General features: G+C 34.7%; 1 protein-coding gene across 9 annotated transcripts; it reads right to left on the reverse strand.

The window, feature by feature from the left end:
• Nucleotides 1-6,169: 6,169 nt before the first annotated feature.
• Nucleotides 6,170-9,655, reverse strand: LOC111198004 (trehalose-phosphate phosphatase A). Of its 9 annotated transcripts, none has more exons than XM_022712406.2 (12): nucleotides 9,468-9,655; nucleotides 8,062-8,445; nucleotides 7,827-7,970; nucleotides 7,647-7,718; nucleotides 7,447-7,572; nucleotides 7,314-7,370; nucleotides 7,102-7,203; nucleotides 6,942-7,019; nucleotides 6,778-6,847; nucleotides 6,628-6,698; nucleotides 6,447-6,542; nucleotides 6,170-6,364 (listed from the first exon to the last, which is right to left on the reverse strand). In XM_022712406.2, exons 2-12 carry the CDS (start codon nucleotides 8,335-8,337, stop codon nucleotides 6,314-6,316), a joined length of 1,143 nt encoding a protein of 380 aa, XP_022568127.1. In that variant the 5' UTR covers nucleotides 8,338-8,445; nucleotides 9,468-9,655; the 3' UTR covers nucleotides 6,170-6,313. The 9 variants fall into 9 exon arrangements, with proteins under 9 accessions (XP_022568127.1, XP_022568131.1, XP_022568129.1 ...); XM_022712410.2 differs by having other exon boundaries at nucleotides 7,827-7,967; nucleotides 9,468-9,654; XM_022712408.2 differs by lacking the exon at nucleotides 9,468-9,655 and adding an exon at nucleotides 9,233-9,387.
• Nucleotides 9,656-16,785: the final 7,130 nt, after the last annotated feature.

Raw genomic sequence — 16,785 nt, forward strand, 5'->3', positions numbered from 1 at the left:
ATGTTCCTGGAAATATGCCTGATGGGTATGGTGTCTCTCACAATTGGCATAAGAAGAGTAACTTTTTTGAGAACATCGTGAATACAATACTGAACGTCCCTGGGAAGACAAAAGATAACAAAAAGTCAAGGATAGACTTACCTGATATTTGCTCAAGAAGTGAGTTACATATCAAGAGAAATGGAAACGTTCATGTTCCCATCTTCCGGTAGTCATCAGAAGCCAAAACAACTTTGTTTGACTGGGTTGCATCAGAAGTTAAGTTTCCTGATGGTTATGTTTCAAATCTGTCAAGATGCGTTGAACGAGGTCAAAATTTCTCTGGAATGAAGAGTCATGATTGTCATGTGTTTATGCAACGACTACTTCCTTTTTCTTTTGTTGAGCTCCTTCCAGCAAATGTCCATGAAGCACTTGAAGGTAATTATAAATTTATAATATATATACATATCTTATGAAATGTTATTAATTTGATTACTTTTGCAATATACAGCCATCAGAGTATTCTTCAGAGATCTTATCACACGTACGTTCAAGGAAGAAGTCATCGAACAACTTCATGAGAACATTCCGATCATATTGTGCAACCTGGAGAAGATATTTCCTCCTTCATTTTTTGACATCATTGAGCATCTAGTTGTCCACCTACCGTATGAAGAATTGTTTTGTGGACCTGTTCACAACGGATGAATATATCCGTTTGAGCGACAGATGAAACATTTGAAGGGGAAAGCAAGAAATCTTGCAAAGGTGGAAGGTTCAATAGTTGCGGGGAGTTTGACAGCCGAAACATCTAACTTCACATCATACTACCTTGCTCCAACTGTTCGTACGAGAAAAAGAGTTCGTAGAAGATATGATGATGGTGGAGTACCGACATCATATGCAATTGATGGGGTTCCTGACTTTTTCTGCCAAATTGGACGGTTTGGTGATAAAACGAAAGAAGTATGGTGGTCATGTGAAGATGATAAACATAGTGTCCACACTTATATTCTGCTCAACTGCGAGGATGCAGTGACCCGTTACTTTGAAAGGTAAATATTTTTGTGAATGTTAACTATGTGAATGTTAATTGTATGAATTGAAGTTAATTATATATGACTTGATCATTTGTTTAATTTGTAGCATGTTTGTATCTCAAGTTGAAAAAGCAATACCAGGAATATCTGCAACTAATGTGGGCACACGGAAAGATAAGCACTTTGTCAAGTGGTTAAAATCATATGTACATAATATATCTCATTCATATATTAATTAAGTAAGTTTTTTGTTACTTCAATATTAATTAAGAATATCTGTTTTTCGCAGGTTGATTATGACGATCCATATTATCCCGTATGGTTTCACGATTTGGTTCAAGGTCCAGTAGCAAAGGTCACCACATCACCTATGTATTTCACACGAGGATTTACCTTTCACACATACGAGTATGGGAGACATCGGGCAACGAGTAACTATGGAATATGTGTGAAAGGTGAAACAGACTTTTACGGGATCTTTCTGGAGATTATTGAAGTGGAATTTCCGGGGTTATTGAAGCTAAAATGCGTCTTCTTCAAATGTGAATGGTTCGATCCTTATGTGAACCGAGTGATTCTGTATAACAAATTTGGTGTTGTGGATGTCAATTTTGGGAGAAGATACAACAAATTTGAGCCTTTCATTTTAGATTCACAAGCCGACCAAGTTAGCTTCCTTCCTTATCCTCGCCTTCGAACTTCCAGGATAAACTTGTTAGCTGTTATCAAAATTACACCTCGTGGACGCATTGTCGCTGGAGAAGAACCGCATTTGCAAGAAGAAGACGCTATCACTGAAGTTGAGGTACCTGAACAACAAACTGATGAAATCCTTTTGATCGATCCGGAAAACTTTCAATATGAAGATCTTCCCAAAGATGCGACAGATGAAGCACGTGAAGACGAGTTCGAGGGAAGCGACGATGATGATTCTACTGATATTGATGAGAACGAAAATGATTTAGAGTGATGTAATATATGTAACAAATGTTGTATTTCTCTATTGTAATGTTTGTTTAAGGAAATATTGTTTTTATATCATCTTAATGTATGTGTAACAAATGTTGTTTTATATAATATGTATTTCTTTAGATTTTAAAAAATTATTTGGAGTTTTAGGGTTTAAGTTGGAGAAAGAGTAAGAAGAAGTAAAGAAGATGATGATGATGTTAGATGATATGTGACATTGGGGTTTAGGGATTTCATTCTCGGGGTTTAGGGTTAAGCGTAGTAAAGTCCTTGTGAAAATAACAGGGGGCTGGTAACTTCGTCTTAAATGAAAAAAGACGGGTCTGGTAACTTCGTCGTAAATGGTTAAATCGATTCCTCGTAACTTCGTCGTAAATGAAAAAAAGACGGGTCTGGTAACTTCGTCATAAATGGTTAAATCGATTCCTCGTAATTTCGTCGTAAATGAAAAAAGACGGGCCTGGTAACTTCGTCGTAAATGAAAAAAGACGGGTCTGGTAACTTCGTCGTAACATTACGTGGAGTTTACGACGAATGCCTTTCTCTATATATTGAGACGCCGCAGAACGAGGCTTGCCTCATTCATTCCTCCCAAACTCCTTTGCTCTCTCCCTCTAAGGTACCCCTCTCTTTTTTTTGTTTTTAGTTAGTTAGTTTAGGTGGTTAGTTAGGTAATTAGTTTAGGTGATTAGTTAGGTGACGGAATAATATTTTAATTATGTTGTAATTGATTAAATTTATTTTAATTTTTTTTAGATGGCTCCTAAGAGGAAACCAGCCGCACTTACTTATTCTCAATTGTTTGGCGATGGTTCCGGAGCATCTTCTTCCGGTCCATCATCTTCCGATGCAGTTCCAGACTCTCAGACTTCTCAGAGAGTTTCTTGGAGTCCTCCTCCTCCACCGCAGATGCCTCCACCTCCTCCTCCAGCGGCTGCACCTCAGCCTGCCCCAGCAGGTGCAATTCATCCAGATTTGCGTGTGCCTTCATATGCACCATACACGAGATATACGGTGGAGGATTTGCTTGTCCAGCCTGGACGGGAGGGTTTGGATGTTTTAGACCCCGATAGACCGCCAGGAACTTTTTGGTAAGTTATTAATTTTTATTACATTAAAATTTAAATTATTTTATTTTCTAACAATTAAATTGTTTTTTGTTTCAGGTTTGGGGCTAACCAAACGTGTTAGCCGGAGCGTTTCGGAAACGATGAAGGGTTACTACGACGGGGCATATCCGAACTGGAGCATGACACCAGATCACGTTAAGACCACTTGGTTTAAATGTTTTGCGGTAAGATTTTTAAATTTAATTAAATTTTCACTTTTAAATATTACTTTTTATCTTTAAATATTTATTATTAATTGTAATTTCTTCAAAATTTTTGTGTTTCAACAAAAGTGGCATTGGTCTTTGGGAATCACCGAGAGGGTGAAGAGGGATTTCGATGCAAAGGCAAAGACCCGCCTTTGCAACACTGTCTCCGATTGGAAGGACAAGTGGGAGATCTACGGGTATGAGGGAAAGCCCACTGAGCTCACGACGAATGTGTGGGATGGCCTCATCGCCTATTAGAATCTACCCTCTTCGATCAAAAAGGCCAATTCGTGCTTTGCTTCTCGAAGAACGAAGGATAAAGATGGTCATTGCCCATGGTTCACAGAACTGGACAAAAACCTCATGCAGGAATCCGTCTAGAAGCTGTAAGTTTTGTTTTTAATATTTATTTTAAAATTTTCAATTAATTTTAATTTTAATATTTAATTTTTTTTGTGTAGTTAGAGAAGACGGAAGTCTTACCATCTCTGTCTGAGCTATTCAAGATGACTCACGCCACATCCGACGGAGTTTTTGTGGATCCTACATCTGAAAAACTCTTCCGTGCAGTGGCTGCTCGGATTGAAGAACGGGAGACGCAACTAACCCAGAAAACTCCCGATGGATTACCCATCACATTGACCACCGAAGAGGTCGATAGAATCTTCGAAGAGGTACAACTTAAAATTTTTGTTTACATTAATTTTAATATTTAAACATAATTAACTATATTAATATATGTTTTAATTTTATAGGTGGCTCCTAAAAAGAAGGGACGGACAGTCGGCTTTGGCTCTGTTAACGAAGTTGCAAGGGCAACTTCGTCATACACTTCGAGACGGGATGAAGAGAATTCTCAGATGAAAGCTCGATTGGATAGCCAACAGGTTCGTTTAGACTCTCTTGAGGATCTGCTAGACGTGATGGCGGTGGGAAACCCGACTATGCAGAGAATGTTGAGTGAGAGACGAGCCGCTCTTGGGTCGCCAGTACGGGATCCCGAAGAGTCCGATCCAAACCGTCAACAGCCGAGCAACCCCACCGATTACTTCGAGAGTATGTAGTTTTTTTTATATATCGGTTTGTATTATGAATTTAAATATTATTGTATAACTTTTAAATACTTTTTTAAAATATGTTTTTCATTTTCATATTTCGTTTTAAAATTTAAAATATTCTAAATTTCGAATATTAAATATAAATATAAATTTATTATATATAATATAATAAGAATCGATGTAAACTCCTCGTAAACATTACATGGAGTTTACATCGAAAGTTTAAGAGTGATTAACATCGAAACTTTGACGAGGGTTTTACATCGAAATGTTAACGTAGGCTTTACAACGAATTCGTTTACGTGCACTTTACATCGAATGCATTACGTGGGCTTTACCACGAAGCGTTACGTGTCTTTTACGATGAAACCTTTCCTTTCACTTTACGAGGAATTTATTTTGTCGTAAACGTAACGAGTCCTTTAAGACGAAACCTCCGTTACGACGAACGTTTAACAACGAAACGTCTTTCAAGGTTAATTCGTCGTAACACCCCGTTTACGACGAATAAACTTCGAATACTGCACTCGTAAAAAATATGTTTTCTTGTAGTGTATAGATTAACTCTTTTGACATCATGTCATTCACCCCATAAGCTCTTGTAGATAATACGAGTACTTCTGATTGTAGCTAACTTCTAACCATTAACAAACCCCCACAATCTACTAAATAAATTCTATGGAGAATTAAAACATCAGAATAAAGCTGCCAATTATAATTAAACATACGAAGAAAAATCTTGTACTTTCTGGAAATTCTAATTGCTTTGCTAGAAAATCATTTAGTATTTTTGAATCATGATTTAGTATCCAAGAGGACTGAAATCTACTAAGTTAGACCATCTCCGATGTATATTGTTATTTTTTTCCTCTAAAATAGAGATGGAGTGTGCTCCAATCTATTCCCCTATAATAGCCTCACTTTAAATGTCTATTGCTATTTCTTATCTAAATATAGAGAAAAGATAGCAATCTTCATTGTTTTTTAAAAACAGCAATTTTTGTTTCCGAAGAAAAAATAACAATGAGTTGGACTAAATTACCTCTAAATGCTATTATAAAGTTAAAAGTAACAATGAGTTTGAGATGCTATTAAAGTAGATCAAAGTTGCATGCCACAAGACTATAAGACTTTAAACTTGACAAATATCTCAAATTCTCAATCAATCAACAAGTTATAACTTCTTTTATTTTCTCAGCAAAACTAAATCTGCTTAATTTTGATTGAGTGAGAACGTTATGTGGCAATTTATCCTACAATTACATAACTCATTGTTTCACATAAATTAAATAAAAATGATAAAACAGAATGAAACAAATGGTTTGATTTAATCGGGGATTTAGTAAATATGATAAACTGTTGTACAGAACTGAAAGAAGAATTTACAGTTTCAAGAGGAAAATGACGATGAGAGAGATTGATAGGGAAAAGGATCTCCGGCATGTTTTAAGCCTTCATGTGATCTCTCCCTCCTACGCCGCGTTACATTAAAATCTCAACTGAAGTTAGGACATCTGCATCAGCGAATCCCATGGAAGGGGTTCACAAAGTATTTTTTTATTTTTTTTTTCTGTTTGATTTTTGTTTTCAAAAAAAAAAAAATTAATTAATCGGATCAATCGCGGATCGCCACGTGCCGTAGGGCCCGTGCTACAGTGATGATCCGGGTTCAGTGCAGTGACCCTGCAGAAGATAGATTCACTTCTTTTGTTTATTTTAATATTTTTTTTTTTTTTGAAAACTGTGTGAACTCATTGTCAATACAGATGGTCTTAAGCAACTTCAAGAAAAAACCAACCAAGAAAGAAAACTAAATGCTTTACTTTTGCATCATCTCTTTCTCCATTCCATCTGTATAACAACAATAATTTTCTAACTTCCATATATATATAAATAAATATTATATAGTCAGCCATTTTCTTCTACTTCATCTTCTTGTTCTTCTACTAAACCATTGATCTCTTCCAGGTAACTAATGATTTCAGAAACTCCATCACCTGATAGATAAATTAAATTTGCAGCAAAATCAAACTCATAACCTTAGGCTCAAGTATTCAGTAAAGAGATTTATTAGTTTACCTCGGATGGATCACGAAGGGAGTAAAAGGCATTGGTGTCTTTAGGCACAGCAGAGACTAATACACCATAACCGTGGTTTGGTCCATCTCGTAACACCTGACATTACTTGCACCTTTAAGTCAAAACTATTTATTTTTTTATGGAATTGTTTTTAACTAATGGGTTATATATAAAAATAAACCTTAAATGCATCTTCATCTGTTCGATCATCCCCGACATAGATTGGAAGAACATCATCACAGTTGTTTAGGCCTGAAGAATGTTTTGGTTTCAATGGCTAAACCAAGTTTCAGTTCAGAAGAAGCAGAGGAGAAGATATATTTTAACATACCAAGAGATTCGAGTAAAAATGTCACAGCTTTTCCTTTGTCCCAGTCAATAACTGGACGGATCTCTAAAACCTTTTTAACCCATAAGATACAAATCAAAACTGTTGAAATTTATTCGAACTTGTTTTGTTGAAATATACACTAGAGGTTCAGATGTTGTTTTTACCTTCCGGCCATGTGTTAGACGTAGCTTTGGATATGTTCTAATGACATAATCAACGCGTTGTGCAACCAATGTCCAGTTCTGTAAACAGAAGAGATATTAAAGAAAAGTGTATCCGTTTAAGAGAACCAAACAGGCTATTGAACTGTGAAAAAAAAAAAACCTTTTCTTCTACATTGCGGTAATGCACAGAGATGCAGAACTTGTTGTCTTCTACTTTCACCCCTTTGATATCTTTTGTAATCTCCACAAGCGAACAAAGCACCTGAGAGTATAAACAATCAAGTATGATGTTGGTTTTTACCAAAAAGAAAAAAAAAGTATGATGTTGTTATTACTTAAAACTATACATAAGAAAATGCATTGTGAATATACCTTATCAATCATCGGTAGAAACTCGCTAGCAGGCTGGAATAGATTCACATCTTTCCCCTGAAATTTTGCCAAAATCACATTTCAAGAATCTGAACTGTCAGAAAACAAACAAAAGAAGCAAGAAAACAAAAACCTGTTCGTTAACTGATACAGTACGGCTGAGATGTTCATGGTTTAAAGATTCTCCTGCAGGACTCATGATGTCCATTCCGTGGCTTCCGGCGTAATAAAGTTCACTCAGTCCAACAAACTCATACACCTGAACCAAAAATAAAATAAAACTATTGATTATTACATTCTTGCTGAGGAAGATTGAAGATAAGTAGAGATTACCTTATCACGGCTTCTTCCACTAATGATCGCGGTTGGGAAGTACTTGGCAACGTTTTGCACCGCAGTACGCATCTAAACAGGATGATTCATTAGGCTAATGATGATGGCACAGATTTTGATTTTTTTTTTTTTTTTTTAGCATTTAAATTGAAACAAAGAGAAGTTAAACACACAACTTACAGCACTTGACATGTAAGCGCAGTCAGGTTCCTCAACTATAGGCGAAAGTGTCCCGTCATAATCAAGAAACAATGCTATTCTTTTCCCTTTTGCAAAACTCGTGATTTTCTCAAAACTAGTAAGAGCTGATGGATACTTGAGCTGCTAAATATAAGATAGATCGACGAAGATAATCAATATCAAAACAGAGGTGCAGTGTTCAGCAATAAAAGTGAAACCGTAAGGGGACACAGACCGTCCATTCGCGGTAACTCGCATCGCTGCTAATGCTGTCTTTGTTAAGTATTGCTGGGGGAGGAGAAGAAGATTTCATTGCATCGAGCCAACCACAAGACTTGACATCATCAAGAATCCCAGTTTTCTTTCTGGGAACGGTTAGCAAAAGATTGTTGTTCTCTGAGAACGCTGCTGATGAGCATGGTAGTCTATTCTGACGAATGGTTAATCTTGAGTTGCTTATCGGTGGAGAATCAGTCATTACAGGAGACGAGTGACCAGATTTTATCTCCATAACAAGACCAGATGTTATATATCCTCGAGTTCCTTCAACGGACAGTGGATATAAAAGAAGCCTCTACTCGATTTTCAACTCAGTTAAGAATCCTCTTCCTCAAGGACCCTGAAATAATGTAAGATGCCAAGAAGAAATAGAACCAGTTTAGACTTGAAAAATACTTAGAGAAATTATCCTGCTGACTCAAGAAATTAAATATTTTGAAAGCATTCTCTTAAGCTAGGACAGGAGAACATTGTGTACCACAGAGTACCATATTGGCCTCAAGCTTATTAATCAAAAATGAGAAACAAACAAAAAGATTCCTGTTTTTGTATTTTGCTGACAGTTGTTATGAAAGGTTAACCAAGATAACAACATGATTCATGGAAAGACTTGACTTTGTAATAGAATTTTGCAAAGAGTTAAACTTAAAAAAAAAAAAAAAAAATTGCAAAGAGTTAACACCAGAGAGAGAGAGAGAGAGAGAGAGAGAGAGTTTTGTAATAGAACTTCTATGATTGTTGCTACCAAAGGCATACAATTTGGGAATATTTGTCCTAGAATTTCTTCCGCGTTAATGAGATAAAAATAAATAAATCTCAAATCCTTCACCATTTGACCATTATATGAAGCTCAAGGACAGAGCCAAAAAATTCATAACCTCACATATAATCAGGCACACACACATAATGGTTCTGCAAATACATACACACGCTTGGAGAGAAACTAGTGTTGTGAAAATTACATTCCAGAAAAGGCAAAACACACATTGAAAGAAGACAGATGCATATATATATATAAAAATTGAAAACAGTATGGCCAATTAATATACATATTTGTATTGTTTCGAAGGAAACAATTTACACACTTGCAAGGATATAGACAATTAAGAAAACATGTTAAGACCCACCACCACTATTGCGCGTGAAGCTTTGACAAATCATTGTCATTCTCAACCAAAATCCACCCACAGAACAAAGTACCCATTCCAAAAGAAAAACCAGAAGAATTTTTTTAAAAAAAATCAAGTTCTTAAAACTGGGTCAGGCATTTTATCATATTGTTAAACGAGTCCAAGCTCATAACAAAGAACAGAGAGGGGATAAATTGTTAAATGTGTAATTTTTACAAGTGAAAACACGAACCTTTAAGCTACGCAAATTCCTGAGAAAAATGCTTCGAAACTGAAAGCAGAAACAACGGGAAGAAGAAGAAATATCTTTAAAAGAGATGGAGGTTTTTCTCTGGCGGTTTCTCAGCAATCAAATAAGGGACACAGAAAATAAATGGGGGAGGAGAGAAAATAATTTTTAAGATTTGCAGAGAACAAAGAACAAAGAACTGTGAAAGGTCCATATTTTTACCTTTATAAGTTCCCGAGAAAATCGCAGAAACTATCCCCAAAAAAATGTCCATATTTTTACCTTTTCTGATTTAGCATAAGAGGTCGAGATTTTGGTAATATAAATGATGCATAATAAAAAGAAAAATTCTCATTTAGCCATTTTTTATTTATTTTTTTCAAAAATAACCAAAATAAATTTTATTAAAAAGTAAATATATACTTATACTTAATAGTTAACTAATTTATATTTAAGTTTTAGAGTTAAGGGGTGGAGTTTTGGGATAGAGTTTCAAACTAAAAAAAATTAAAAATTAAAATTTTAAAATTTTAAAATAAAAAAGATCTATTTTGGTCATTTTATTTTTTGAATGTTAATTTTGTGAAAAAAATTTAAAAAAATCTATTTGAGAGAATTGTCCTAATAAAAATACAGTAAAATTTAGTTATGGATAATTTTAAGTGAGAAATAAAAGTATCGCAGTTTTGATTAATTGATAAAATATATAATGCAAATACACTATTTATGAAAACTATTAATAATTATTACACTTTTCATATTTTAAAACAATAACCTTTTCGCTTTCAAAAGCTCTCTCCCGACGGTTTGTTTAACAACTAGGTGGCGTACGCGTGTTCACTACACATCAAATGATACTAGAGCGTGGGATAAAAGGAACACTTGTAGCGCGTGTAGAAACGCCGTGATTAAAGAGTTTCACGCCTTCATGGTGCGTTTTTGATACAACAATTAACTGATTAATTTAGAGTGTTAAAACCGCCGATCATTTTGGCGGCCCACGTTGTGAATCCAAACTACGGCGCTGGCAGCTGATTTCAAAACTTGACGAGTAGATTAGTCGAGTCAGGTCTGACGTGGATAAGTCGGATGGTGGATCCCACTACCATGAGATGGGTTGCCTGGTGCGGTCGCTCTCGGACGCAGCTGGTGAGTAATGAGTGATGAGGTCGGTGACGGTTTTTTTTTAATCTCTCTTTTAATAATGTTAATAATAAAGTCGTTTTCCCGGCTCAGTTCTAAAAACCAGGAGGGACCTCTCGGCTCTCGTGGAGTCGACATGGGCTCCATGTGACCAATATTAAACTAATATAGCGATTGCTGCACAAAATTGTCTAACTTGTATTGTTTACAGATAGATTATCCCATTATTTTACTTCGTTTTTTTCGTTCTTGTGGCTTTTACTGTTGTGCTTCCTTCTCAACAAGAAGCAGAAACGATTATGAGCATTTAAAAAAAAAACATACTCGCATTGTTAATTTCCAGATTTGGTTCTTACTAGGACAGCTAACACTATAAGCTTCTTTATATTTTTATTTTCCAAGCCTATTTAATAAATGGTTTTCCAGTATTCCCACCAATTTCTATCTGACTAATGTAGTGTTACATGTTATGTTATCAACTTTTTAGTAGGGGGAGCAATACTTTGAAATTCAAAACAAAAACTAATAATAATGATATTATTAATATGCAGACCCTATGTCAATGTCAAATATAAACAGGCAGCTAGTCCAAATCAAATGGAGTAATTGTATAATTTGGCCATACAACATTTTCGTAAAATTATCAAATGTAATTCAGTTTAACGAGTAAAAAATGGCTATTGTTACTGTATATCCTTCAGTTGACCAAATTGGATTACGGTGTAGGTAAAATTCATATACATGTGGAGGTATTACTTTTGTTGAACACTATTTTATATTCAACGTAAGATGTATATATAAAAATCCAAAGGTAAGAAGTTAAAGGAGAAAAGTCGGGTCAAACTGGTTACAAAAAAAAGTCGGGTCAAATTAAGTTTTGACGAGAGCTAGTGTAGTTTAACAAAGACAGCCAAAGATTCTGACAAGAAGACGACAAAGTAGAAGAACCATTTTGGAAGTGGAAAATGTAACTGTAAAAGAAAGAAGAAGAAGAGATTTGGCTTTTCGAGGAGATGCAAGGTTCGACTAGGTACCAAATGAGGGAAGATTGCGGGACCACGTCACAGTTGAATACTTGGATCCTCAATTTCTAATTACCTTTTTTAATCACTACATGTAGAATTATATGAATTAAGTTAAGTAATTGTTTTATAATGAAGGGAAACACTAGCAGATTTTTTTGGTCAACAACAGATTATTATTTAACTTTAATAGTAATAGAGTATAAAAATAGGAAGATCTTTTGGAAATTGAAATTGAGCAGTCAGAATCTTCTCGTTTAACGCCGCTGTTTCTGCTTCTCTCTTTGACCATCCGTCAGGCCTCAACAACTATTTTTAAAAATAAAATATCAGAAACTCAAAAATTAAAAGGAAAGCACCTTGGAGCATCTCTAAAAAAAACTTTATAACCTCAAATATAGTTTTTTTGCTCCAAAAAAAAGAAACTTCAAAACTTCAAATTTAGAGTTTTAAGAAGTGAAATTTCATCTTAAAACTCTAAATTTGAAGTTTCACCTTTTTATTTGCATTTTGGTCCTTATAATTAATTATACATCATATTTATAATTTTGTTGTATTTTATCATTCATCTTTTTAATCTTTAATTTTTTTTACATTTTAAATATTTCAATTTTTTTTTAGATTTAAATTTTACACATAAAATTAAAAAAATGTTAAAAATAATATTTATAATATTTTAAAAATAGAATTTGACAACAAGAATATTACACAAGAAACTTAATCAAATTTTTTTTAAGAAGATACATGAAGAAATAATTATTACACAAATTTAAATATTACAACAACACTAATAGTCTAGTAAATTTGCTCCGTAGCTTCTAAAATATTTTCCAAACAAATTTTGTGTAACCGAAAATAGAGCATTAAGAAAATAATTTTATGTAATAATATAGTATTTAATATTTAATTATTATATTTCTATTTATAATTTTATATTTTAGTGTAAGATTTTATTAATTAATATTACTATAATATTTATATATATATATATATGCTAGTTATTTTATAAAAAAAATTATGGATTTATATTAATTATGACAAATATAAAGACCATATTGTAAATTACAAATAATTTTGAAGTTAAATTTGAAGTTTTGCTTTCGGAGAATAACACATTGAAACTTCAAATATAGAGTTTTGCAAACTCTATAATAGAGAGTCCTTTTGGAGATGCTCTTAGGATGACCCTCAATTTTGTTTATCACAAATATAGCTCTCAATAATTAAAATAACCAAAATATGTTATTAAAAAGATAAATAAACACTTAGTTAAGTAATCTAAACTTATGGTTTAAGTTTTAGGGGTGGTGTTTTGAAGACGGTAATGAAGTTTAGGATTTTAAAAAATAATTAAATACTAAAAAATAAAAATAAAAATTTTAAAATAGTTCCAACAAAAATTTTCAGATTTCAAAATAAACTTCTGGAAAAAGATTTGAAAAATCTGAATTCAAAAACGTATTATTAGAAAAAAATAGTAAACTTCTTTTATTATTTATTTAAATAATTTTGTATATTTTAATCTATTAATAATAACAATCCCAATTAATGTGAAAGGTTATGAATTTCAATTAAGTTGAAGAGTGTCTTTGTACAATTATTTGTTTCAAGAGTTGTGTATTAGTTAGTGTAAAAAGTTGTGTCTTTCCATTGTAACAGAAAAATTAGTTTTAAAAATAGTCAATGTGTTTTTCTATAATAAAACTATTCTTTGAAATGATGTGTATATTTGAAGTTTAGTATTTTAAAATAGTTAAGGTGTTTTTCAATAATAAAAGTGTTTTTAACTAATATGTCTATTCAAAATATATTTTGTAATAGTCTTATTTCAAAATAACTACCAATAAATTGAAAAGACGTGTCATATAGATTTTTGATTTTTCTTTTAATAGTTAAAGCACTACAAGAAAACACAGTTTTAGCAAGGAAATTTAACGAGGAAAACTATTCCTCGTGAAATTACGATGACTTAACGATGAAATTGCGAGGAAATAAAGTTTCCTCGTAATGGCCTTGTAAAATACCGAGTAAAGCTTTTCCTCGTAAAATCGTCGTAAGTTGACGTGGTTTTTCCGAGAAAAATGTATTTCGTCGCAAATTCGTCGTAATTTTAGCATGATTTTTACGAGGAAATAACTTACGAGGAAAGAACGAGAAATCCACCAACTTAACACGTTTTTTTTGCCACCAACCTAATTTTTCGTCGTAAATTCCTAGCCAAATTCAACTACCAGATTCGAAAATTTTCTATATATATGGAGGTTTGAACATAATTTTAAGCACACCAACAAGAAAAAAAAACGTGAAAAAAATGTCGGGCTTGGGAAATATTTTCGAGTTGCGGAGGTGGATGTATATGCATAGAGATGCTAACGGGAGAGTGACGAAAGAATATCTTGCTGGGTTGGAGCGTTTTATGCATCAAGCAGATTCTACACCGCTCGCCCAAGAAAGCGGTAAAATATTCTGTCCTTGTAGGAAATGTAACAATTCAAAGTTGGCAAATCGTGAAAATGTTTGGAAGCATTTAGTAAATAGAGGTTTCACGCCAAATTATTATATCTGGTTTCAACATGGAGAAGGTTATAGTTATGATCAGAATGAAGCTAGTAGTAGTAATAACAACTTTCAAGAAGAACCGGTTGATCATCAATTGCATAATGCACATAGTTACCATCAGGAGGATCAGCCGATGGTAGATTATGATAGGGTTCATGATATGGTAACTGATGCATTCGTAGCTCATGATGATGAAGATGAAGAACCTAACATAGATTCAAAAAAGTTTTATGAAATGTTAGATGCGGCAAATCAACCACTTTACAGTGGTTGTAGAGAAGGTCTCTCTAAATTGTCATTGGCTGCTAGAATGATGAATATTAAAACTGATCACAATCTACCTGAAAGTTGCATGAACGAATGGGCAGATTTATTTAAAGAGTATTTGCCGGAAGACAATGAGTCTGCTGATTCTTATTATGAGATTCAGAAACTGGTTTATAGTCTTGGGTTGCCTTCGGAGATGATAGATGTTTGCATCGACAACTGCATGATCTACTGGGGAGATGATGAGAAGTTGGAAGAATGTCGATTCTGCAAGAAACCACGATTCAAGCCGCAAGGAAGGGGACGTAATAGGGTACCGTACCAAAGGATGTGGTACCTACCAATTACAGATAGATTGAAAAGATTGTACCAATCGGAGCAGACTGCTGGAAAGATGAGGTGGCATGCCGAGCATACTCAGACGGATGGTGAGATGACTCATCCATCAGATGCAAGAGCCTGGAAACATTTTAACAAAGTACATCCGAATTTCGCTAGCAATAGCCGGAATGTGTACCTCGGATTATGCACAGATGGATTTAGTCCATTTGGAATGTCAGGGAGACAATATTCATTGTGGCCTGTCTTTCTTACGCCATACAACCTGCCACCGGAGATGTGCATGCAACGGGAGTTTTTATTCTTGACCATATTAATACCCGGTCCGAAGCATCCAAAAAGGTCACTTGATGTTTTCCTACAACCACTGATAAAAGAGTTGAAGGATTTGTGGTCAACAGGGGTGAGGACGTATGACTGCTCAACGAAGAAGAATTTTACGATGCGAGCTATGCTTTTGTGGACCATAAGTGACTTTCCTGCCTATGGGATGTTGTCTGGATGGACTACACATGGGAGATTAGCTTGTCCATATTGTAATGGAACGACAGATGCATTTCAACTGAAGAATGGTAGAAAGACAAGTTGGTTCGATTGTCACCGTCGATTTCTTCCAGTTGGCCATCCGTACCGAAGAAACAAGAATTTGTTTAGGCACAAAAAGGTTGTGAGAGACACTCCTCCTCCATATCTAACTGGAGAACAAATTGAAGCGCAAATCGACTACTACGGAGCTAACGAAACAGTTCGCTGGGGTGGTAATTGGCATGTCCCTCGTAATATGCCTGATTCTTACGGTGTTCATCACAACTGGCACAAGAAGAGTATATTTTGGGAGTTACCATATTGGAAGGATCTTCTTCTGCGCCACAACCTTGATGTGATGCATATAGAGAAGAATTTCTTTGAGAACATCATGAATACAATATTGAATGTCCCAGGGAAGACAAAAGACAACATAAAATCGAGGTTGGACTTGCCGGATATTTGCTCAAGAAGTGAGTTACATATAAAAAGCAATGGCCAAGTTCCCGTTCCAATTTTTAGATTGTCTTCAGAAAAAAAGTCGGTTTTGTTCAATTGGGTGGCATCAGAAGTGAAGTTCCCTGATGGGTATGTTTCAAATCTTTCAAGATGTGTTGAAAAGGGTCAAAAGTTCTCCGGGATGAAGAGTCATGATTGTCATGTCTTTATGCAACGACTTCTGCCATTTGCATTTGCGGAGCTACTTCCAACAAACGTACATGAAGCACTTGCAGGTAGTTTACAATAGGACAATAATATTAAATTGGTTTAGTTTACAATAATAGTATTTGACTAACAATGTGTTTAATTGTTTTTGGAATAGGCATTGGAGCATTTTTCAGGGATTTGAGCACACGCACTCTTAAAGAAGAAGTCGTAGAACAGCTTCAGGAGAACATTCCTATCTTATTGTGCAACTTGGAGAAGATATTTCCTCCAGGCTTTTTTGACGTGATGGAGCATCTAGCTATCCACCTCCCATATGAGGCATTGCTTCGTGGACCGGTACATTACGGATGGATGTATCAGTACGAGCGAGCCATGAAATATTTGAAGGGAAAAGCAAAGAACCTCGCCAAAGTTGAAGGTTCTATAATTGCTGGAAGTTTGACAGAAGAAGTTTCTCACTTCACATCGTACTACTTTGCGTCAAAAGTACGTACACGAAGAAGAGCTCCAAGAAGATATGATGATGGTGGCGTTGCGCCCACATATGCAGTTGTTGGTGTTCCAGAAATCTTTAGCCAGATTGGACGACTTGGTGGGAAATCAAAACAGGTTTGGTGGTCGAGTGAAGAAGACGCTCATAGTGCACACACCTATATTCTACTCAATTGCGAGGATCCATTGATGCGTTATTTTGAAAGGTAACTTAAATTGAGTATACATTATATAATTGAGAGAGATTAATTCATGTAAAATGTGAATTTACAGCATGTTTGTTTCACAAGTCGAAGAAACATTTC

Source organism: Brassica napus, chromosome C2 (genome assembly GCF_020379485.1).
Source record: "Brassica napus cultivar Da-Ae chromosome C2, Da-Ae, whole genome shotgun sequence".
In the NCBI taxonomy this organism is placed as follows: Eukaryota; Viridiplantae; Streptophyta; class Magnoliopsida; order Brassicales; family Brassicaceae; genus Brassica; species Brassica napus.

What these genes read in the sequence shown, in the direction of transcription:
- LOC111198004 (XM_022712406.2), bottom strand. Translation starts at nt 8,337, where the DNA reads ATGGAGATAAAATCTGGTCACTCGTCTCCTGTAATGACTGATTCTCCA. An exon ending in TTCTACCGATGATTGATAAG is followed by an intron (nt 7,204 to 7,313) that starts GTATATTCACAA and finishes TTATACTCTCAG; the next exon opens with GTGCTTTGTTCGCTTGTGGA. An exon ending in ATTTTTACTCGAATCTCTTG is followed by an intron (nt 6,699 to 6,777) that starts GTATGTTAAAAT and finishes AACATTCTTCAG; the next exon opens with GCCTAAACAACTGTGATGAT.